The sequence below is a fragment of the Scyliorhinus canicula genome, chromosome 2 (genome assembly GCF_902713615.1).
Source record: "Scyliorhinus canicula chromosome 2, sScyCan1.1, whole genome shotgun sequence".
Lineage (NCBI taxonomy): Eukaryota > Metazoa > Chordata > Chondrichthyes > Carcharhiniformes > Scyliorhinidae > Scyliorhinus > Scyliorhinus canicula.
This window is the reverse complement of record NC_052147.1, coordinates 282,141,449-282,166,177: the sequence shown is the minus strand read 5'-3', so window position 1 is coordinate 282,166,177 and position 24,729 is coordinate 282,141,449. Positions and strand designations below refer to the sequence as shown.

Genomic DNA, 24,729 nt, shown 5'->3' with positions numbered 1-24,729 from the left:
ACAGAAAGACAGCAGGTTTAAATTCTCTGCAGCAACCGGTATTACTTTGAAATCCTCACATGAGCTGAAGACAGTCTGTAGCTTGCAGAGAGAGATCATTGTACAGCTTCTTGCTTTGCCCGCAGCTATCCAGATCTGAAAACAAAACTAAGACACACTCTTGGCTGCCTGCTCAAAAACGAAAGTGAAAGACAGACAGCCCAGCCCCACCCACACTCTGACATCACTGCAGCTATTTGATAAACACCCAGTTCTTAAAGGTACTCTCACATGACAGTGCAAACTCCGGGATCGAACCGGGTCCCTTATGCTGTGAGGCAGCAGTGCTAACCACTGTGCCGCCGTGTCACCCTAAAACTGCAAACCGCCTCTGGTAGGGAGGGGTTGTCGGACTGGCAGACCGTGGAAATCAGTGCACACAGGGGTGACGGGTAAATGGGACTTGGTGCAACTTAACACATCGAGTTTGGATGAGGCCAGGTTAATGGCGTGGAACATGGTAGGTCGGGAAAGGTTACATTGGAATAATAGAGATTGAGAGATGATGAATGGAAGGATAAGGGTTTAATCACAGGCAGCTGGGGCAGAGTTGGAAACAGGCAATGTTATGAAGGTGGTAAATGTTGTCTTGTTTACGCAGAGAGTAAGGGACTAACGGAGAGAATGTCTGCTCATCCAGGTCGAGACACTGGTTAAACAGTCGGACAAATGAATATGACGAGAGGAGTGGAGCGAGGTGGGGGCGGGGACACGGGGGGGGGTCGGAGGGGGGGCCGGAGGGGGGGGGCCAGAGGGGGGGCGGAGGGGGGGGGGCAGAGTGAGCCCGAGGGGGGGGGGCGGAGTGACCACCGGCGAGCCTGGATCCATCCGCCATGTTTGTGCGGGGCGGCCTGAGGGAGGGCGGCCACCGCGCATGCGCTGGTTGGCACCGGCCCAACTGCGCATGCGCGGGACCCGAGTCTTTTACGCGGCGCCCCTAGCACATGGCGCCCCGGGCGACTGCCCGAGTTGCCGGTACCTTGAGCCGGCCCTGGCTGGAGGAGGATGGTAGACAGCTCGTGGAGGATGGGAAGAAAGAGTTTCCCTTTGTCTCTGGTGCTGTGGAAGCGGCCGAACCCTGATTGGAGGGATTCAAATGTGGAGTTCTAGATATAAGATCATAAGTCCTAAGAAATAGGAACAGAAATAGTGATCAAGGACTCGGCCTCCACAGCTGGTTTAGCACAGGGCTAAATCGCTGGCTTTGAAAGCAGACCAAGGCAGGCCAGCAGCACGGTTCAATTCCCGTACCAGCCTCCCCGAACAGGCGCCGGAATGTGGCGTTAGGGGCTTTTCACAGTAACTTCATTTGAAACCTACTTGTGACAATAAGCGATTTTCATTTTCATTTTTCATTTCTTCTGCACCTGTATGCAGCTTTCTGGGTTTCACGCATAAGGGTCCCCAAGTCCCTTTGTGCTGCAGCTTTCTGCAATCTCTCCCTGTTTAAATAATAACCCACCTTCTCATTCTTTCTTCCAAAATGAACAATCCCACATTTTTCATTTGCCGATTCTCTGCCCACTCACTTAACCTGTCGATATCTCTTGGAAAACCATTTCTACCCTTCTTACAATCTGCCTTCACTTCCACCTTTGTGACATCCACAAATTTAGCCACAGTGCACACAGCTCCTCCCTCCAAATCATTCATATTTATTGTTAAGAGCTGCGGCCCCAGCACTGACCCCTGTGGAACTCCACTGGTTACTGCCCTCCAAGCTGAGAAAGACCCCCTTATCGTTACTCTTGCTTCCTGTTTGTTAGCCAATCCTCTAACCGTGCCAGAATGTTACCACCAATGCCGTGAGCTCCTATCTTGTGTAGTAGCCTTTTGTGTGGCTCCTTAACACATGCCTTTTGAAAATCCAAATACATAGCATCGACTGGGTCTCCTCTATCTACCCTGGCTTATACGTCCTCAAAGTACTCGAGTAAATTTGTCAGACATGATCTCCCCTTCATGAAACCATGCTGACTGCGCTTGATCAGATTATATCTTTCCAGATGCATTGCTGTTATGTCCTTGATAATCGATTCCAATGTTTTTCGAATAGCTGAAGTTAAAATAACTGGCCGGTAGTTTCCCTTAAATACATTTCCCGAGGCCGAAGAGCCTGGTCCTGTATTGTTCTTTGTTCTTTGAGATATTTTACCTTCCACACAGACTCTGAATACAACGCTGTCATCTTGGACATCACAGAGATACTCCCCGGAGTCTGTTGTCCGAGCATCCAGTATCCGCAGTGTCCGCAACGTTCCCTCCTTCCCGATGGATACCCTCTTGTTTCCCTCCAGCTTTTCCCCGTCCTTGTACCATTTGGCAGCAGTGTCCGAGCGAGAGAGTTCACACTCGAGCGCAATGTCCTCGGAGGTCAAGTACTTGTGCTCTGCCGGTCCGTCAGCCAGGCGCTTAATCTTAACCGGCGGCTCTGCAGGTAGAAGCAGGGAGTTGGTGGTTTAATGGCAACTCAACAACAACAACTTGCATTTTACAGCACCTTTAACACAGCGAAACTATCCCAAGATTTGCAATCAATTTAGAACTGACACTGAGCAACACACGGACGTATTAGCGCTGACGACCTGAAGCTTTACATAGAATTCCGCACTATCTGTTCTCCCCGTGTCTGTGTGGGTTTCCTCCGGGTGCTCCAGTTTCCTCCCGCAAGTCCCAAAAGTCGTGCTGTTAGGTAATTTGGACATTCTGAATTCTTCCTCTGTGTCCTCTGTAGAGGAACAGGTAGTATTGAATAAGCAAGAGGGCGGCAGAAGGATTTGGACAAGCTAGGAGAGTGGGCAATGATGTAGCAAATAAAATACAATGTGGAAAAGTGTGAGGTTATGCACTTTGGAAGGAGGAATTTAGGCATGGACTATTTTCTAAATGGGGAAATGTTTAGGAAATCAGAAGCACAAAGGGACTTGGGAGTCCTTGTTCATGATTCTTTTAAGGTTAATGTGCAGGTTCAGTCGGCAGTTAAGAAGGCAAATGCAATGTTACATTAATGTCATGAGGGCTAGAATACAAGACCAGGGATGTACGTCTGAGGCTGTATAAGGCTCTGGTCAGACCCCATTTGGAGTATTGTGAGCAGTTTTGGGTCCCGTATTTAACAAAGGATGTGCTGGCCTTGGAAAGGGTCCAGAGGAGGTTCACATGAAGGATCCCTGGAATGAAGAGCTTGTCGGTTGAAGAACGGTTGAGGACTCTGGGTCTGTACTCGTTGGAGTTTGGAAGGATGAGGAGGGATCTTATTGAAACTTACAGGATACTGTGAGGCCTGGATAGAGTGGATGTGGAGAGAATGTTTCCACTTGTAGGAAAAACTAGAACCAGAGGACACAATCTCAGACTAAAGGGACGATCCTTTAAAACTGAAATGAGAAGGAATTTCTTCAGCCAGAGAGTGGTGAATCTGTGGAACTCTTTGCCGCAGAAGGCTGTGGAGGCCAAATCACTGAGTGTCTTTAAGACCGAGATAGATATGTTCTTGATTAATAAGAGGATCAGGGGTTATGGGGAGAGGGCAGGAGAATGGGGATGAGAAAATATCAGCCAGGATTGAATGGCGGAGCAGACTCGATGGGCCGAGTGGCCTAATTCTGCTCCTATGTCTTATGGTCTTTTGGTACGGAATGTGGTGTCAAGGGGGTTTTCACAGTAACTTCATTGCAGTGTCAATGTAAGCTTACTTGTGGCAATAATAACAACTATTATTATTAGTAATGTTTTTATCGTGCCCCCCCCTTAAACTCATCTATTTACCTCAACCGCTCACTGTGGGAGCGAGTTCCACATTCTCAACACTGTCCAGATAAAGAGGGTTCTCCGGAATTCCCGAATGACTTTCATTATCATAGAATTTACAGTGCAGAAGGAGGCCATTTGGCCCATCAAGTCTGCACCGGCTCTTGGAAAGAGCACACTACCCAAGGTCAACACCTCCACCTTATCTCCATAACCCAGTAACCCCACCCAACACTAAGGCCAATTTTGGACACGAAGGGCAATTTATCATGGCCAATCCACCTAACCTGCACATCTTTGGACTGTGGGAGGAAACCGGAGCACCCGGAGGAAACCCACACAGACACGGGGAGAACGTGCAAACTCCGCACAGATAGTGACCCAAGCCGGGAATTGAACCTGGGACCCTGGAGCTGTGAAGCAACAGTGCTAACCACTGTGCTGCCATGCTGCCCCCCCCCCCCCAGCAAACAATAGCTGGTCAAACAGGCAGTTTTTCAGAAGCATTTTAAGGGGGGGAGAGAGAGACGGGTGAGAGGGTTGCAGAGGGAATTCCAGAGCTTGAAGCCCCGGCAACTGAAGGAGGGACCACCAATGCTGGAACGATGAGAATCGGGGAGGAGAAAGTGAGGGGAATTAGTGGAGCACTGAGATCCCGGAATCTTGCGGGGCTGGAGGTGATTACAGGGATAGGGAGCGACAATGGCATGGAGCAACATTAATGCAAAGGTGAAAATGTTTAAATCAAAGTTTTGATTTGTCAGGGGTCAATGAGGATTTGGAGTGATGGGTGAATGGGACTTGGTGCAGGTTTAGATGCAGCTTATGGAGAGTGGAGGATGTGTGATACCGGCCAGGAGAGTATTAGAATAGTCGAGTGTGTATGTGGCACAGGCACGAATGAGGGTTTCAGTAACAGACAGGCTGAAGCAGGGGTGGAGATGGGTGACGTAACACCAGCACGGTGGTTAGCACTGCTGCCTCACAGCGCCAGGGTTCAATTCCCGGCTTGGGTCACTGTCTGTGCGGAGTTTGCACTGTCTCCCCGTGTGTGCGTGGGTTTCCTCCGGGTGCTCCGGTTTCCTCCCACCGTCCAAAGATGTGCAGGTTGGGTGGATTGGACATGCTAAATTGCCCCTTAATGTCAAGATCTGCAGGATAGGCCGTGTTACGCGTTTAGGGCATGGGAGTGGCCGAGGAAGGGTGAAGACATGATAGGCCGAATGGCCTCTTTCTGCACTGAAGGGATTCCATGATTCCATGATAGGTTGAGGTGACCTCAGTGATGGTCAGTAGAATGGATTGCAAGCTCAGATCAGAGTCAGACAAGGCTATGATATTGAGGATTCTGCCGAGTGTATAAATTGTTATATATTATATTTGATATTTGTGGCATTCATGTTATTAAAAACCCTGGTTTATAATACATACAGGCAGTATGTCTGCTAAAGCTGTAATTAAGATGTCATAAAAGAATACGGTAATCATTCATTCCAGCCACTTACTTGGTTACAGATAAAGGCCTAATGGAACATTGTTGATATTTTGGATGGTTCCCTGGAGTGTAGATAATTTATGAGTGATTATATTTATTCTTAGCTGAACAGGTCATGGAACTTAATGGGGTACAGATGATTTAATTAATGAGAGGAGCCAAGTCTGTCTGTAGATTTACAGTCTGTTATACGATTTTAAGTTGAACAGCAGTTTGCTATAAGACTTGAGTCTGACAAGACAAAAGTGCACTGAATCTACTCTTGAAAGAGTCTCTCTCTGGGGGGGGGGGGGGGGGGGGGGGGGAAGGGGAGGGAAAAGGGGGGGCGGACAATGACTATGTTTGTTTATTTAATTTTAATATATTTTTAAGTTCTTTTGTTGTTCATTGGGGTTGGGGGGGTGGGGGGATGTGATACATGTGTCGATACAGTCTGGGGGTGTCACAGTTATTATGGGTTATTTTGTGGCATTTCATTGTTTGTTGTTATGTTTTATATTTTCTGTAAAAAATTCCAATAAAAATTATATTCAAAAAAAAAGAAAGAGTCTCTCTCTGAAAGCATCTGCACAGATAAGGAAGTGACCTGTTTTGTTAACTTTATTTATAGGTGGCATTTGAACTGTATTGGGTTGCTTAATTGGAATTTGTAGCAGGTGTGGATAGTAAGTTCAAGTTTTTCCTTTCATTTAAGAACTGTTTAACTGTTAATTGTACAGCTATTTATTTGATGTAAATAGGATTAATTCTGTGTTTACCGGCAGCACGGTAGCATTGTGGATAGCACAGTGGCTTCACAGCACCAGGGTCCCAGGTTCGATTCCTGCTGGGTCACTGTCTGTGCAGAGTCTGCACGTTCTCCCCGTGTCTGAGTGGGTTTCCTCCGGGTGCTCCGGTTTCCTCCCACAGTCCAAAGATGTGTAGGTTCGATGGATTGGCCAGGCTAAATTGCCCCTTAGTGTCCATAAAGGTTAGAAGGGGTTATTGGGTTACGGGTATAGGGTGGAAGTGAGGGCTTAAGTGGGTCGGTGTAGAATGGCCTCCTTCTGCACTGTATGTTCTATGTTCTAAATTAAAGTTTGTTGTGAAATAAAAGATACCTATTGGACAGAGTCATCGCTCCTGGGGGAGAAGTATCCTTTCCTCACAGTTTGACACATTGGAAAGTTGTCTGGGTTTCTTGTCCGGTATCCTAACGAAAGTTGGCGTCTGGTCCGGTATTCCTAACAGGATGGTCTGGTTTAATCCTGCATAGTTACCAGGGAGTCAGTGGGAAGAGAATGTAAATTGTCATGTCAGAGTACCTTTAAGTAATGGGTGTTTTACTACTGCAGTGATGTCAGAGAGTGGGTGGAGCTGGGCTGTCTGTCAGCTTTTTACTTTTTTTTGAGCAGGCTGCAGGGTGTGTTTAAGTTTAGTTTTCAGTGTTGGAGCTGAAGCCAGAGCAAGCAGGTGTACTGCTGTTCTCTCTGCCATCAAAAGACTATCTCTTGATCATTTGGTGAATTCAGAATTATAAATGTTTTCAGTAGTAACTTTAACCTGATGTGCTTCTGTTAAAGGTTTTATTTTTAAGTCGTATGGATGTTAAAAAGGAAAGTTTAACGGATTACTTAGTGTTGTATTCTTTGGGGGTTGTATTTGAATTAATGGTTGCTAAGATGTTCACTGTATGTTTTAAAAAGGTTAACTTGAGTTCATAGAATAAACATTGTTTTGCTTTAAAAATTACTTTTCCATTTCTGCGGTACAACAACCTGTAGAGTGGGCCGTGTGCTCCCCATCACCACAATCTAGTAAACGTTGTGGGTCAGGTGAACTCCATGATACACTTTGGGGTTCTCTAAATCTTGGCCCATAACAAAATAGTGGTGCGGCCTGAAGTCCTTGCCAATGTTTAATTGGAAAGAATTTCTGCTCCTGCAGACGGTGGTTTGCAAGAATGGAAAGTGTGTCAGTCAGTCAGGAACATCAGAGAGTTCCTCCTGTCCTATCAGTGACAGGTACTGACCCTGGAGTTACTGCCCAGGGAGAGTTTCAGTGAGGGAGCTGACCCGAGACATCTCACCTTCCACACAGACTCTGAATACAACGCTGTCATCTTGGACATCACAGAGATACTCCCCGGAGTCTGTTGTCCGAGCATCCAGTATCCGCAGTGTCCGCAACGTTCCCTCCTTCCCAATGGATACCCTCTCGTTTCCCTCCAGCTTTTCCCCGTCCTTGTACCATTTGGCAGCAGTGTCCGAGCGAGAGAGTTCACACTCGAGCGCAATGTCCTCGGACGTCAAGTACTTGTGCTCTGCCGGTCCGTCAGCCAGGCGCTTAATCTTAACCGGCGGCTCTGCAGGTAGAAACAGGGAGTTGGTGGTTTAATGGCAACTCAACAACAACAACTTGCATTTATGTAGCATCTTGAACACGGTGAAACTATCAAAGAATAAGTGACGCTAATCCATAAATATTTGGAGAGTTGTCAAAAAAATCGTAACAAACAATCCTACAGAATTTTATAATGCAAGAAAAGGCCACTCTGCCCATCTGGGTTATGCTGGCATTAATGCAGAACACAATTCTCCTCCCAGCCCTTCTCATCTCCCCCTTTCTGACTCACATTCTGTGTCTTTCTCACCCAGCTGTTCCTCTTAACATCAATTTGGTTGACTTCAATCACTGTCAGTGGGAGCGAGTTCCAAATGGTCACCACCCCCTCGGCTAAAGACATTTCTCTTCAAATCCCTGTTGGATTTATTGATGTCCAAGCAAATAGCTGGTCAGAAGGAAAGATTTCAAGGAGCGTCTTTAAGGAGGAGAGAGAGAGTTGGAGAGTAGGAGGGAATGCCAGAGCTCAGGGACCTGGGCACTTTCGTCAATGGCGAAGCGATGGCAACTGGGGAGGGGCTCAGAGATCTCGTGTGGTTGTGAATCGGGAGAAGGTTGTGGAGCTAGGGAGGGGGTGAGGCTATGGGGATGAACATCAAACATAGAAAATACAGCACAGAACAGGCCCTTCGGCCCACAATGTTGTGCCAAACTTTTGCCCTAGGTTAAGAACAAATTAATCTGCACCCCATCATTCTACCGTAATCCATGTACCTATCCAATAGCCGCTTGAAGGTCTCCAATGTTTCCGACTCAACTGCTTCCACAGACAGTGCATTCCATGCCATGAGTTGGCAGGTCTGAGGATTTTGAATCCACGCTGGTCAGGAAACACACGGAGAAGATTGGGGAACGTGTGTGTCAGGTACAGGCAGCATAGTCTTGGAGGATCTCAGCTTTATGAGGAGTAGATGGTGACTGGCCAGGAAAGATTTGGAATAGTCGAGTAAGAACGTTATAAAGACATTTTTCATTTTCATTTTCATTTTCAAGACAGAGCTGAGGCTTTTCAATTGCAGACTAGCTGGGTGGGGCGGAGGGTGGAGATGTGAGTGAAACGGAGGGAGCTGGATTTGGTGCCTGAGCTACACAAGAAACACACATTCACCAGTCCACATGCAAACTTATTGATGTACGTTAACACAGTGGTTAACACTGTCACTTCACAGCTCCAGGGTCCCAGGTTCGATTCCCGGCTTGGGTCACTGTCTGTGCGGAGTCTGCACGTTCTCTCCGTGTCTGCGTGGGTTTCCTCCGGGTGCTCCGGTTTCCTCCGGGGCTGGTTTAGCTCACTGGGCTAAATCGCTGGCTTTGAAAGCAGACCAAGGCAGGCCAACAGCACGGTTCAATTCCCGTACCAGCCTCCCCGAACAGGCGCCGGAATGTGGCGACTAGGGGCTTTTCACAGTAACTTCATTGCAGTGTTAAAGTAAGCCTAGTTGTGACAATAAAGATTATTATTATTATTGTATTATTAGAACAGGCGGCTTGGAATTTGATTCAGACATTCAGACATTCTCGGCGGGGCCGGGGCAGCTCCGTTGACCTCAGTACCCTGGGTTAAGGAGGAGCAAAATCAGCTTGAGGCCCTTTCAGTCTTTTCCTCTCCCTGTGCTGCCCAGCACTGATGCACAGAGGCAGAACACGTAGTGTTAGTCCCAGGGGCCAAGTTGGTGCTTGTTCAGAACTGCAGATAGAGTTAGCGGGGCAAGGCTCGATGTGGAATAACAAGTCACTGTCAAAAACCACAGAGAAATGGGAGAGATATTGGTGTGAGATGCCAGAGGAGGAAAGCAAATGGAATCATAGCCCAGCAGAATCCCAGCAGGACAATCATAGCCCAGCAGAATCCCAGCAGGACAATCATAGCCCAGCAGAATCTCAGCAGGACAATCATAGCCCAACAGAATCCCAGCAGGACAATCATAGCCCAGCAGAATCCCAGCAGGACAATCATAGCCCAGCAGAATCCCAGCAGAACAATCATAGCCCAGCAGAATCCCAGCAGGAGAATCATAGCCCACCAGAATCCCAGCAGGAGAATCATAGCCCAGCAGAATCCCAGCAGGAGAATCATAGTCCAGCAGAATCCCAGCAGGAGAATCATAGCCCAGCAGAATCCCAGCAGGAGAATCTTAGCCCAGCAAAATCCAAGCAGGACAAGGTTCCCAAACAATCATCAAGTGTAAAGGATTATTGTAAATCAAACCTTCACTGGGAGCAGTATTGTGAGTAGTTTTGGGCCCCGTATCTAAGGAAGGATGTGCTGGCCTTGGAAAGGGGCCAGAGGAGGTTCACAAGAATGATCCCTGGAATGAAGAGCTTGTCGTATGAGGAACGGTTGAGGACTCTGGATCTGTACTCGTTGGAGTTTGGAAGGATGAGGGGGGATCTTATTGAAACTTACAGGATACTGCGAGGCCTGGATAGAGTGGACGTGGAGAGAATGTTTCCACTTGTAGGAAAAACTAGAAGCAGAGGACACGATCTCAGACTAAAGGGACGATCCTTTGAAACAGAGATGAGGAGGAATTTCTTCAGCCAGAGGGTGGTGAATCTGTGGAACACGTGGCCGCAGAAGGCTGTGGAGGCCAAATCACTGAGTGTCTTTAAGACAGAGATAGATAGGTTCTTGATTAATAAGGGGATCAGGGGTTATGGGGAAAAGGCAGGAGAATGGGGATGAGAAGAATATCAGTCATGATTGAATGGTGGAGCAGACTCGATGGGGCGAGTGGCCTAATTCTGCTCCTGTGTCTGATGGTCTTATGGGACAGGGGAGGGTGGGTTGGGAGTAGGGTGCAACAGGACAGGGTGCAGGTCTAGGACAGGGTGCAGGCCTAGGACAGGGTGCAGGCCAAGGACAGGGTGCAGGCCTAGAACAGGGTGCAGGCCTAGGACAGGGTGCAGGCCTAGGACAGGATGCAGGTCTAGGAAAGGGTGCAGGTCTAGGACAGGGTGCAGGCCTAGGACAGGGTGCAGGCCTAGGACAGGGTGCAGGTCTAGGACAGGGTGCAGGTCTAGGACAGGGTGCAGGTCTAGGACAGGGTGCAGGTGGGGGTGAATTGGGGGTGAACCGAGGCAGGAATTGGATAGGAGACTGGGCAAACTGGGATATGGCTCAGTCACTCTATAGGAACCAAAGTGGTGAGAGGCAGTTAACTGGCATGTCTGCCATTCAACTTGCTAAAGTTAACAGGGCCGGAGAGTGATTGATTCTTCCTCCCAGCAGCCTTTGTGTTGGAAGGTTGTGGCTTCAAGACCCACTCGAGATTTGGGCACAGAAATCCAGGCTGACATTCCCAGTGCAGGACTGAGGGGACGCTGCACTGCCGGAGGTGCAGTCTTTCAGATAAGTCATTAAACCGAGGTCCCGGGTGCTCTCTTGGGTGGATAGAAAAGATTCCATGGAGCATTATTGCAAAGACGAGCGGCGGATTTCTCCCCAGTGATCTGAGGCCCACCTTCATCCCTTATATGACATCAGAAAAACAGTTCAGCCGGCCGTTATCACACTGCTAGCTATGGGATCTTTCTGTGCACATAATAGCAGCTATGTTACCGACATTACAACAGTGGCTGAACTACAAATGTATTTAAGTGGCTGTAAACAGCTTTGGGACATTCTGCGGCTGTGAATGATGCTATTTGGGCGGCACAGTAGCACAGTGGTTAGCAATGTTGCCTCACAGCACCAGGGTCCCAGGTTCGATTCCCGGCTTGGGTCACTGTCTGTGCGGAGTCTACACAGTCTCCCCGTGTCTGCGTGGGTTTCCTCCGGTTTCCACCCACTGTGGGTGGGGCTGTTTAGCACAGGGCTAAATCGCTGACTTTTAAAGCTGACCAAGCAGGCCAGGTTCGATTCCCGTAACAGCCTTCCCGAACAGGCGCCCGAATGTGGTGACTAGGGGCTTTTCACGGTAACTTCGTTTGAAGCCTACTCGTGACAATAAGCAATTTTCATTTCATTTCACAAGTCCCGAAAGACGTGCTGTTCGGTGAATTGGACGTTCTGAATTCTCCCTCCATGTACCCGAACAGGCGCCGGTTTGTGGCGACTAGGGGCTTTTCACAGTAACTTCATTGCAGTGTTAATGTCAGCCTACTTGTGACACTAATAAAGGTTATTGTATAAATGACCCCGTCACTGCTGATTAACCCTTTCCTGCCCGTTTGTTCTCCAATTTCTGTCCTTTCTGGCAACTGGGCCAACGAGACTGCACAAGATGAGTCAGCTGAGGGGGCAGCACGGTGGCCTAGTGGTTAGCACAGCCGCCTCACGGCGCTGAGGTCCCAGGTTCGATCCCGGCTCTGGGTCACTGTCCGTGTGGAGTTTGCACATTCTCCCCGTGACTGCGTGGGTTTCGCCCCCACAACCCAAAAATGTGCAGGGTAGGTGGATTGGCCACGCTAAATTGCCCCCTTAATTGGAAAAAATAATTGGGTAATCTAAATTTATTTAAAAAAAAGATGAGTCAGCTGAGGAATTGTAATCCCCAACGACCCTGGGCTGGGGAGGTGAAATACGAAGTTTCTGTCCTCAGGACTCACCGGAGACGGTTACTTCGAACATGGCTGTATCCTCGACTGTGTCGCACACATACGTCCCTCGGTCCTCCATCGTAGCCGAGCGGATGGTCAGCCTCCTGCACGCTCCGTCCACCTCCATCATGGACCTCGTACTCCTCTCCACCTCCAACCCGTCCTTGTACCATCTCAACTCCGCCTCGGGCCTTGAGAGCTCACACGAGAGGACAATCTCGCCACCGGTCAGTACGCTCATCGTCGCAGCGGAACGGTTGACGATTTTCACCGGAGGCTCTGTGTCCAACGCAACGTGAGAGGGAGGGAGACAGAGAGAAGGACGGAGGAAGAAAGAAACAGAGAGATTTGGAGGGTGAGGAAGAGAAAGAAAAAAATGATGGAGGAGGAAAATGGAGACAAGAGAGAGGACAGAAAGAGCAAGAGAGATAAAGTGAAAGAGGCGGGCAGAATGAAAGAGAGAGGGCACGAGGCAGAGGGCAGAAAGAAGGAATCAGAGAGAAGGAGGGAGGACCAGAATGAGCGAGAGAGAAAATGAGTGGAGAGTGACAGGTAGAGAGAGAAATAGGGAGAGGCAGAAGGAGAGAGAAGGAGGGAGAGGCAATGAAACATGGAGCAAGACAGGAATTTATAGGAAAACATAGAGAGAAAAAGAAGGAGGTACAAAGAGATAAAGATAATGGTCAGGATTCTCCGCTGCCGGGATTCTCCAATGCCCCGGCAGCACACCCACATTTCCCGATGGTGTGGGGATGCCCACAATGGGAAACCCAGCTAACGGGACGGAGAATCCCGCCCAATATATTTGAAGTGAGAGTGAGAGGGAAAGCGTGGCGGAGACTGAGAGTGAATGAAATCAATTACAGGAGAAAAGCTGAAGGGGGCAGTATAAACCAATACAAAATGACTGGTTTTCTCAGATAGTTTGTCTTCTGGAACAAGTTTGAGACAACAAAAGATGACAACTCGGCCCTGAGATTCCGCGGAATGTCTTCCGGACTTATGCTGTGACTCTGAGTGAAGCCAGCGGGAATCCCAGAAGGAATGATGTCTGTGGTGAATGTGATTCACACCGGATTATAACCTGTATATACATGTGTCTATATTGTAAGTGCAGTTGCACTACCTGACCTCCAGGGGGAGTAGCTCAGGGAATGCTTGAGAGTTGTATGGGGCTTCTCCCTTGGCTCCGCCCAGGACTCCTCCCCCCGGGAGCTGCTGTATAAAGATCAGTGCCACATGGTCAGCCGGCCAGTTCACCGAAAGTTCAACGGCTAACAGGCTGGCTCTGTTGTAAGTATATTAAAACCGCTATTCTAATCCTACAAGCACGTGTCCGTAGAATTGTTGGTTCCCACAATGTCAATGAGGGAAAGTGACCATTCCTCTGGAGGTTGCACTGGGACCAGGAGAATCCTGGTGAATTTAAGGGTCATCCTGTCAGGAGTGTGACCTTTGGGGTGTGACCTTTGGGATACCACCTTTGGGGTGTGATGTTTGGGATTTGACCTTTGGGGTGTGACCTGTGCAGTATGAGTTTTGAAGTTTGACCTTTGAGATGCAACCCTTAGTTTGTGACCTTTCGGGTGTGACCTTTGGAGTATGACCTCTGTGGTGTGACCTTTGGGATGTGACCTCTGCTTTATGACCTCTGCAGCGTGAGGTCAGTGACCTTCGTCCAGCAAGTTATATATAAAGCTTGCGTGTGGCTTGACCAGGGACTCACCGGAGACGGTCAGTTCAAACTTGGCCGAATCGTCAACTGCGTCGCATACATATGTCCCTCTGTCCTCCATTGCAGCCGAGCGGATGGTCAGCTTCCTGGACACTCCGTCCACTTCCAGCATAGACCTCTTGCTGCCTTTCACCTGCACCCCATCCTTGTACCATCTCACCACCGCCTCGGGTCGCGAGAACTCACACGAGAGGACAACCTCATCACCGGTCAGCACGCTCATCGTCGGAGCGGAACAGTTGACGATTTTCACCGGAGGCTCTGGATCAAACACAGTGAGAGACGGAGAGAGAGAAAGAGACAGAATATGAGACCGAGGGCAAAAGAGAAGACGAGAATTGTTGGATCCTTTAAAACAGAGATGAGGAGGAATTTCTTCAGCCAGAGGGTGGTGAATCTGTGAAGCTCTTTGCCGCAGAAGGCTGTGGAGGCCAAATCACTGAGTGTCTCTAAGACAGAGATAGATAGGTTCCTGATTAATAAGGGGATCAGGGGTTATGGGGAGAAGGCAGCAGAATGGGGATGAAAAAATACCAGCCATGATTGAATGGCGGAGCAGACTTGATGGGCCGAGTGGCCTAATTCTGCTCCTATGTCTTATGGTCTTTTGGAAGAGTGTTGGAGAGAGGAGAGAGAGGAGAAAGTATGTGACACAGAGAGCACAAAAAAAGAGAATGTGAAAGACAAAGAGAGAATTAGAGATAGAGTGAGGGAGGGAGAAAAGAATAGAGAAACTAGCAGAGACAGAGAGGTAAAAGATGAGATATGGTGAGAAAGAGAGAAAGAAAAAAATGAGGCAGAGGAAGAGAGAGGGAGGTAGAGGCAATGAAACATGGAAGAAGAAAGGAATAGTAAAAGATAGAGAGCAAACGAAAGGGATACAGAGAGAAAATATATATGAACTGAGAGCGAGAGGGAAAGTGTGCCGGAGAATGAGAGTGAATGAAAGAGAGAGTTCCTATTGGAGGAGAAAAGCTGAAGGGGGCAGTATAAACCAATAAAAGTAGACTGTTTTTCTCAGATTGTTTTGCTTCCTGAACAAGGTTTGAGACAACAAAAGGTGACAACTCGGCCCTGAGATTCCGCGGAATGTCTTCCTGACTGAGTGAAAGCAGCCATTTCACCAGGAGAATCCTGGTGAATTTCAGGGTCATTGTGTCGGGCGTGTGACCTTTGGGGATTGACCTTTGTGGTTTGAGCTTTGGAGTTTGACCTTTGGGGTGTGACCTGTGCAGTTTGAGCTTCAGGGTGTGGGCTTTGGGTGTGTCTTTTGGGGTGTGACCTTCGTGGTGCGACCTTTGGGATGTGGCCTTTAGGGTGTGACCTTTGGGCTATGATGTCTGTGCTGTGACCTTTGGGATGTGACCTCTGCTGTGTGACCTCTGCAGCGTGAGGTCAGTGACCCTGGTCTAGGAAATGAAATACAAAGTTTGCGTGTGGCTTGACTCACTGGAGACGGTCAGTTCAAACTTGGCCGAATCGTCAACTGCGTCGCATACATATGTCCCTCTGTCCTCCATTGCAGCCGAGTGGATGGTCAGCTTCCTGGACACTCCATCCACCTCCAGCATAGACCTCTTGCTGCCTTTCACTTCCACCCCATCCTTGTACCATCTCACCACCGCCTCGGGCCGCGAGAGCTCACACGAGAGGACAACCTCATCAGCGGTCAGCACGCTCTTCACCGCAGGGGAACAGTTGACGATTTTCACCGGGGGCTCTGGATCAAACACAGTGAGAGAAGGAGAGAGAAAGAAGGTGTTAGAGGGGGAAGAGGGAGAGACAGAAAGCAAGATAGACGAAAGGAGAGGTTGAGAAACAAGAGGGAGCAAGACACATGGAGGGGGTTGAAATAGAGAAGCGGAATTAATCCGAGACAGTGAGAGAAAGAGAGCGAGGTAAAACAAACAGTGAGATTGAGAGACATCGATGGAGACAGAAAGGGAGAAGGAACCAGCAAGAGTGGGATGGCAAGATAGAGAGCATCAGAGGGAGGAAGAGAGAAGGGAGAGCCGGCAAAGAGACAGAAACAGAAACAGAGGAGAAAGAAAGAAATGGAGAGGGAACATCAAATAGACAGCAGGAACGATAGAAACATCAAAGGATAAGAGAAACAGAAAGAGGGAGAGAAAGAAATAGGGACAGAGGAATGAAAGAGAGTGAAAGGGAGAAAGTTACAATTACCATGAATAAGATAAAAGAGGAATAGAATTCTGTTGAAAACATGCAGCAGAGGAAAGGGTGAACTCCTCCTCTTCGTGTGCGAGGCTTAGCCTCATACAGTTTAAGGTACTGCATAGGGCTCATATGACCGGGTCAAGGGTGAGCCTGTTTTTTGGGACCGAGGACAGGTGTATTAGGTGCTCTGGGCATGCCCAGCGCTGGGGGAATTTTGGAAGGGTGTAGCAAAGATGGTATCGAGGGTGGTAGGATCCAGGGTCAATCCAGGCTGGGGACTCGCGATATTTGGAGTTGCGGCGGAGCCGGGAGTGCAGGAGGCGAAAGAGGCCGGTGTTCTGGCTTTTGTGTCCCTAGTAGCCCGGCGGAGGATCTTGCTCCAATGGAAGGATGCGAGGCCCCCAAGCGTGGAGACCTGGGTCAATGATATGGCGGGGTTTATTAAATTGGAGAGGGTGAAATTTGCCCTCAGGGGGTCAGTGCAGGGGTTATTCAGGAGAACAAAAGGTCAGCAGCAGCAGCAACCCGGGGGGGGGGGGGGGGGGGGGGGGGGGGGGATGTCTCTTTGTTTTTGTTTTGGGTTGAATATCTGTTTTTTGCCAACAACGGGCGTTAATTTATTGTTTCTCTTTTGTATTTACGGGGGGGGGGGGGTTCTGTTCTTTTTGTTCTTAGAATTTTCTGTTATTGTTTTCTTTTTTGTGAAAATGTGAAAATTAGGGCAGCACGGTGGCCTAGTGGTTAGCACAGCAGCCTCACGGCGCCGGGGTCCCAGGTTCGATCCCGGCTCTGGGTCACTGTCCGTGTGGAGTTTGCACATTCTCCCCGTGTCTGCGTGGGTTTCGCCCCCACAACCCAAAAATGTGCAGAGTAGGTAGATTGGCCACGCTAAATTGCCCCTTAATTGGAAAAAATAATTGGATAATCTAAAATTTAAAAAAAACAAAAAAAAAAAGAAAATGTGAAAATTTAAATTATAAAGTTTTTTTTAAAAAAATGTAATAGTGACCCTGTCACACTGCTTGAGGTAAGTTAGTGACAAAGTGTTTAAAGGGACAGGGACGTTCTCGTGTCCATGAGATGCACAACGTATTATTCTGCTGTCCTGTTCCTTTAAGGTCAGTGATCCTATTCCTGTCGGGTTAGAGCACAAGCTGACATTCACAGGAGAAGGGGTCGACCGTTTAGCACTGGGATGAGGAGCTATTTCTTCATTCAGATGGTTGAGGTTCTTTGGTATTCTCCATCCCTGGGGGTGATGGATCTTCAGTCATTGAGATAATTGAAGACTGAGTTTGATGGGGGCGTTAAGGGAATTGAAGGATATCGGGATTGTTTGAGTAAATTGGCTCAAGGTAGAGGATCAACCATGATCATATTTGAATGACGGAACAGGGTGATGGGCTGAATGGCCTCCTCCTCCTCCTATTTATTAAGTTCTTATCCTGGGGTTAATTAAAGGCTGATTGCCTGTTCCACAAACTGAGAAAAACCATCATAAAATCACTGGCTCCCCCGTTTTCCAGCTGGTTCTGCCTCTGGAAGGTGTACGGTCTGGGAATGTTACAATTGAAAATGAAAATCGCTTATTGTCACGAGTAGGCTTCAATAGAGTTACTGTGAAAAGCCCCTAGTCGCCACATTCCGCCGCCTGTTCGGGGAGGCTGGTATGGGAATTCATCCCTGGGATAGTTTGGATTTTCTCTCCCCCTCCTGTTGGATCTCTGGATGGGAACAGAGGGAATGGCGTCAATGGGTCAAGTGCAGCTTAACCGGGGACTCACCGTGGACGGTTACTTCGAACGTGGCTGTATCCTCGACTGTGTCGCACACGTACGTCCCTCGGTCCTCCATCGTAGCCAAGCGGATGGTCAGCCTCCTGCACGCTCCGTCCACCTCCATCATGGTCCTCGTACTCCTCTCCACCTCCACCCCATCCTTGTACCATCTCACCTCCGCCTCGGGCCGCGAGAGCTCACACGAGAGGTCAACCTCACCACCGGTCAGTACGCTCATCGTCGGAGCGGAACAGTTGACGATTTTCACCGGAGGCTCTGGATCAAACACAGTGAGAGAAGGAGAGAGAGAGAAAGAGGAGAGGGTGAGAGAAAAAGTGATGGAGAAAGTGAGAGGGTGATGAAGAGAATAATGGAAGACACAGTAAGAGAGGAGAGAGAGAAAAGGCTTGAGGGAAACCTTTTTTTAAATAAATTTAGAGTACCCAATTATTTTTTCCAATTAAGGGGCAATTTAGTGTGGCCAATCCACCTATCTTGCACATCTTTGGGTTGTGGGGGTGAAACCCACGCAGACACGGGGAGAATGTGCAAACTCTTCACGGACAGTGACCCAGAGTCGGGATTCGAACCCGGGTCCTCAGCGCCGTAGGCAGCAATGCTAACCACTGTGCCACCGTGCTGCCCCTGCTTGAGGGAAACCTAAGGAGCGATAGAGAAAAAGAGGAAAAGAGAAGTATAATGAGATAGAGGGGAGTAAAAGAGATTCAGAGTCCTTATGGCACATAACGTGGCCCTTCAGCCCATTGAGTCCATTTTAGAGAGTGGGGAGGAGAGCTCAGGAAGGGAGATAGAGAGCGATAGAAAGAAAAAGAGAGACAGAGAGAAATGGAAATTAAATGTCCGCTCGGGAAGTATCGCACCTAAGCACGGCTGGATCAAAACTCAGATACACCCCCAGCAGGCCATACTCAATGGCCCTTAACATTGATGGCGGTTGGCGGCCATGATGGCGTAGTGGTTAGCACTGTTGCCTCACGGCGCCGAGGACCCGGGTTTGAATCCCAGCCCTGGGTCACTGTCCGTGGGGAGTTTGTACATTCTCCCATGTCTGCGTGGTTTTCACCCCCACAACCCAAAGATGTGCGGAGTAGGTGGATTGACCATGTTAAATTGCTCTTTAATTGGAAAAAAAATGAAATGAAAATCGCTTATTGTCACGAGTAAGCTTGAATGAAGTTACTGTGAAAAGCCCCTAGTCGCCACATTCCGGCGCCTGTTCGGGGAGGCTGGTACGGGAATCGAACCGTGCTGCTGGCCTGCCTTGGTCTGCTTTAAAAGCCAGCAATTTAGCCCAGTGAGCTAAACCAGGGTATTCAAAATTAATGACGAGTGCAGAGGTAAAAGGAAAAAAGAACTTAGGAGCAGGAAGAGGCCATTCATCCCCTCAAGTGTATTAAAGAGGGATAGAAGGAGGTTATTATCCCCCAGACCTCATTACAAAGGAACATGAGGAGGTCATTTAACCCCTCAACCTGTTACACAGGAACATTTGGAGGCCATTCAGCCCCTCAAACCTGTTAAATAGGACTAGGAAAAGACCATTCAGCCCCTCAAATCTGTTACACAGGAACAGGAGGAGGCCATTCAGCCCCTCAGGCCTGTTGTGTCATTCAATTAGATCATGGCTGAACTCTATTGTTCTGAAGCTTTTTACCTAATAAAAATCCCTTCCTCCCAAACTTGCATTTCTATAGCCCCATCAGCCACCTCAGGATGTCCAAACACTTTACAGACAATGATCTGCTTTTCAAAGTGTAGTCTATTGGAAAAATGACAACCAATATTCACGCAGGAAAATCCCGTGAAAAGGAATATGATAAGGACCAGATTATCTGGTTTCCTGATGCTTGTTGAGGAATAAAGATTGACCCCAGGTCACCGGGAACAATTCCTCTGCTCCTCTTTGCAGTAACACCCCGGATATGTCCACGTGAGGGCTCTTTAAGGAGGTATCAGCCAAGTTAGATAGGGGAGAACCAGTTGATGTTGTATATTTGGATTTTCAAAAGGCATTTGGTTTAGGTGCCACACAACAGGCTAAGGCGCAAGATAGGAGCTGACGATGTTGGTGGTAATAATCTGGCATGGATAGAGGATTGGCTAACGAGCAGGAAGCAACAATAAGGGGTCTTTCTCAGCTTGGAGGGCAGTAGCCAGTAGATTTCCACAGGGGTCAGTGCTGGGGCCGCAGCTCTTCACAATAAATATGAATGATTTGGAGGGAGGAGCAGACTGTACTGTGACCAAATCTGCGGATGAAACAAAGCTGGGAGGGAAGGCAGGGTGTAAGGAAGGATATAAATAGTTTACAGGTTAAGTGAGTGGGCAGAAAATTGGCAAATGGGATTCAATGTGGGAAAATGTGAGATTGTTGATTTGGAAGAAAGAATGAGAAGGCGGGTATTAGTTAAATGGAGAGAGATTGCAGAAAGCTGCAGCACAAAGGGACTTGGAGGTCCTTATTCGTGAAACCCAGAAAGTTAACATACAGGTCAGAAGGTCATAGAGGAGGCAAATGGAATGCTGGCTTTATTTCAAGAGAGCTGGAGTGTAAAGGTGAAGAGGTTTTGCTGCAACTGTACACGGTACTAGTGAGGCCAGATTTAGAATACTGGCTACAGTTTTAGTTCCCTTATTTAAGGAAAGATATATTATCATTGGAGGCAGGACTGAGGAGGTTTGAGAGGATGATCCTGGATATGAAGGGACTGCCGGATGAGGGCAGATTAAACAGGTTGGGGCTGTAATCCTTCGAGTCCAGAGGAATGAGAGCTGAATCTGATTGAAGCACATTGGGCCGGATTCTCCGGTTGCCGACGCCGAAATCGCGTTCGACGAACGGCCGGAGAATCCACGTTCCCTACCAAATCGGGGGCGGCGCCACTTTCGCGATGCTCCGCCCCCTCCAAAGCGGAACACTCGCAGAGTACGCCACGCCACGGACTGACGGCCTCAGGACGTTGCCTGAGGCCCAACCCCGATGCTCCGCCCCCGTCCGGCCGAATTCCCGACGGCGTGGGACACCTGTGGTCTCATCCTACTCAGTTTCTCTGGTGTAAAACACCACCGTTCACACGCCGACATGGGGACATAGCCCCAGAATCAGAGAATCCAGCCCATTACATTTTTAGGGGGTTAGACAGGATAAGGTTATAAGGAGAAGCTGGATAGGCTGAGACCTTTCCCCCTGGAGCGTAGGAGGCTTAGGGATGAGCTTATCGAGGTCTATAAAATAATGCGGAGCAGCGATTCGGTAGATGGTCATCTTTTCCCAAAGTAGAGGAGTCTAGAACTAGAGGGCAGAGGGTTTAAGGTGAGAGGGGAGAAATACAAAAGAGACCAGAGGGGGAATTTCTTCACACAGAGGGTGGTGAGCATCTGGAACGGGCGCCAGAGGCAGTGGTAGAGGCGAGGACAATTTTTTCCTTTAAAAAGCAGTTAGACAGATACAGGGGCAGGGTGGGTATAGAGGGACATGGGCCAAATGCGGGCCAGTGGGACCAGCTTAGCGATAGGAACTGGGCAGCATGGACAAGCTGGGCCAAAGGGCCTCTCTCCATACTGTAAACCTCGATGACTCTGAAATGTTGGGAGGATGTTCCCACTCGTGGGAGAGTGGAGGACCAGAGGACACAGTCGCTGAATAAAGGGGAGCTCAATCCAGACGGATTTGAGGAAGAATTTCTTCTCTCAGAGAGTGGGGAATCTCAGGAATTCTTTACCCCAGGGAGCTGTGGAGGCCGGTGTCCGCGGACGTTTTCCAGGCCGAGATGGAGAGGTTTTTAATCAGTTGGGGAATGAAGGGCGCCGGAGAGACGCAGGGAAGTGGATTTACTGAGTGTTGGAACAGCCATGATCTTAGTAAATGGTGTAGCAGGCTCAAAGGGCTGAATGGCCTCTTCCTGTTCTTATTTCTTCCGGTCTTACCTGAGAGGTCAGGTAGGGCCTGGGGTCAAAGGGTGTGATTCAACCGGACGAAAGCAGGCGTGTTGAGTGGGATGTTTCTGGGTGTCTGCAGCAATGGGAATGCCACATCGAGGCCGCACTTACACAGTACGGCATGCAGATCGAGAGGCCCGTTTTAAGGTCAGCCCCGATCTTTCGACCCCATTCAGCCTCTGGACGCCCCCCAGCTGCACCCAACTTACCTCTAACGGGGTCCTCGAGCCCCCCTCACACAAGCCAAGGCACCCCGGGCCCGGTCCCTGGCACGGGCAACCTGGCACCCAGGCAGCCTGATACCCAGGCAGTGCCCCAGTTATACTCTTGTACTCATGCCCGGATGTGGGCGTCTTGAACCCACAATATCATTGATACAGAGTTAAGGGGTGATACCAACTGTGTTACAGTTGATACACTGTGCCTCATGTCTTCTCAAATTACCCCCAAACTCTGCACAACCAACATTGAAACTCAATGATGGGTGGGGTGGGGGGAAGGGGTTGTGCCTTTACTGATATTATCATGGTGTCTAACCTTTCACCGTGATGTCATAGAAGATCGAATCGTCTCCAGCATCGCAGACATATTCTCCGGAATCTTCTGTTCCGGCCTTCTGAACAATCAGGCTCCTGTGGACTCCATGTGACTCCATCTTAACATTATCGCTTCCCTCAATTTCCAACCCGTCCTTGTACCACGTCACTTCAGCGTTGGAGCGGGAGAGTTCGCAGGTCAGAACAATGCATTCAGAAAGGAGATATTCCATCTTGGTATCATCTGCACTGTTCACTATCCTGACTGGAGACTCTGAAAGAGGGGGAGTCGTCACAGGATTACTGGGGGGAGGCCAAACTGAACATAACACAATTTAAGTTGATGTCTCTCCCTCTCACTCCCTCAGTTAATGGTGTCTCTCCCTCTCACTCCCTCAGTTAATGTCTCTCCCTCTCACTCCCTCAGTTAATGGTGTCACTCCCTCTCACTCCCTCAGTTAATGTCTCTCCCTCTCACTCCCTCAGTTAATGGTGTATCTCCCTCTCACTCCCTCAGTTAATGGTGTCCCTCCCTCTCACTCCCTCAGTTAATGGTGTCTCTCCCTCTCACTCCCTCAGTTAATGTTGTCCCTCCCTCTCACTCCCTCAGTTAATGGTGTCTCTCCCTCTCACTCCCTCAGTTAATGTTGTCCCTCCCTCTCACTCCCTCAGTTAATGGTGTCTCTCCCTCTCACTCCCTCAGTTAATGTTGTCCCTCCCTCTCACTCCCTCAGTTAATGGTGTCTCTCCCTCTCACTCCCTCAGTTAATGTTATCTCTCCCTCTCACTCCCTCAGTTAATGGTGTCTCTCCCTCTCACTCCCTCAGTTAATGGTGTCTCTCCCTCTCACTCCCTCAGTTAATGTTATCTCTCCCTCTCACTCCCTCAGTTAATGGTGTCCCTCCCTCTCACTCCCTCAGTTAATGGTGTCTCTCCCTCTCACTCCCTCAGTTAATGGTGTCTCTCCCTCTCACTCCCTCAGTTAATGGTGACTCTCCCTCTCACTCCCTCAGTTCATGTTATCTCTCCCTCTCACTCCCTCAGTTAATGGTGTCTCTCCCTCTCACTCCCTCAGTTAATGGTGTCTCTCCCTCTCACTCCCTCAGTTAATGGTGTCTCTCCCTCTCACTCCCTCAGTTAATGTTGTCTCTCCCTCTCACTCCCTCAGTTAATGGTGTCACTCCCTCAGTTAATGGTGTCTCTCCCTCTCACTCCCTCAGTTAATGGAGTCGCTCCCTCTCACTCCCTCAGTTAACGTCTCTCCCTCTCACTCCCTCAGTTAATGGTGTCTCTCCCTCAGTTAATGGTGTCTCTCCCTCTAACTCCCTCAGTTAATGTCTCTCCCTCTCACTCCCTCAGTTAATGGTGTCCCTCCCTCACACTCCCTCAGTTAATGGTGACTCTCCCTCTCACTCCCTCAGTTCATGTTATCTCTCCCTCTCACTCCCTCAGTTAATGGTGTCTCTCCCTCTCACTCCCTCAGTTAATGTCTCTCCCTCTCACTCCCTCAGTTAATGGTGTCCCTCCCTCTCACTCCCTCAGTTAATGGTGTCTCTCCCTCACACTCCCTCAGTTAATGGTGACTCTCCCTCTCACTCCCTCAGTTCATGTTATCTCTCCCTCTCACTCCCTCAGTTAATGGTGTCTCTCCCTCTCACTCCCTCAGTTAATGGTGTCTCTCCCTCTCACTCCCTCAGTTAATGGTGTCTCTCCCTCTCACTCCCTCAGTTAATGGTGTCTCTCCCTCTCACTCCCTCAGTTAATGGAGTCGCTCCCTCTCACTCCCTCAGTTAACGTCTCTCCCTCTCACTCCCTCAGTTAATGGTGTCTCTCCCTCAGTTAATGGTGTCTCTCCCTCTCACTCCCTCAGTTAATGGTGTCTCTCCCTCTCACTCCCTCAGTTAATGGTGTCTCTCCCTCTCACTCCCTCAGTTAATGGTGTCACTCCCTGTCACTCCCTCAGTTAATGTATCTCCCTCTCACTCCCTCAGTTAATGGTGTCACTCCCTCTCACTCCCTCAGTTAATGTCTCTCCCTCTCACTCCCTCAGTTAATGGTGTCTCTCCCTTTCACTCCCTCAGTTAATGGTGTCTCTCCCTCAGTTAATGGTGTCACTCCCTCTCACTCCCTCAGTTAATGGTGTCACTCCCTCTCACTCCCTCAGTTAATGGTGTCTCTCCCTCAGTTAATGGTGTCACTCCCTCAGTTAATGGTGTCACTCCCTCTCACTCCCTCAGTTAATGTCTCTCCCTCTCACTCCCTCAGTTAATGGTGTCACTCCCTCTCACTCCCTCAGTTAATGTCTCTCCCTCTCACTCCCTCAGTTAATGGTGT

General features: G+C 49.0%; 1 protein-coding gene across 3 annotated transcripts in view; it reads right to left on the bottom strand.

The window, feature by feature from the left end:
* obsl1a (obscurin like cytoskeletal adaptor 1a) overlaps positions 1–24,729 on the bottom strand; it is a 133,770-nt gene that overhangs the window by 67,689 nt on the left and 41,352 nt on the right. The window contains exons 8-14 of one of the 3 annotated variants that reach the window (XM_038790162.1): positions 22,397–22,669; positions 17,906–18,175; positions 15,394–15,663; positions 13,935–14,204; positions 12,218–12,487; positions 7,353–7,628; positions 2,195–2,470 (exon numbers count right to left, since the gene is read on the bottom strand). In XM_038790162.1, coding sequence (XP_038646090.1) covers positions 2,195–2,470; positions 7,353–7,628; positions 12,218–12,487; positions 13,935–14,204; positions 15,394–15,663; positions 17,906–18,175; positions 22,397–22,669 — 1,905 coding nt within the window. The remainder of the gene's footprint in view (positions 1–2,194; positions 2,471–7,352; positions 7,629–12,217; positions 12,488–13,934; positions 14,205–15,393; positions 15,664–17,905; positions 18,176–22,396; positions 22,670–24,729) is intronic. The other 2 variants (XM_038790163.1, XM_038790164.1) reach the window with 2 other exon arrangements.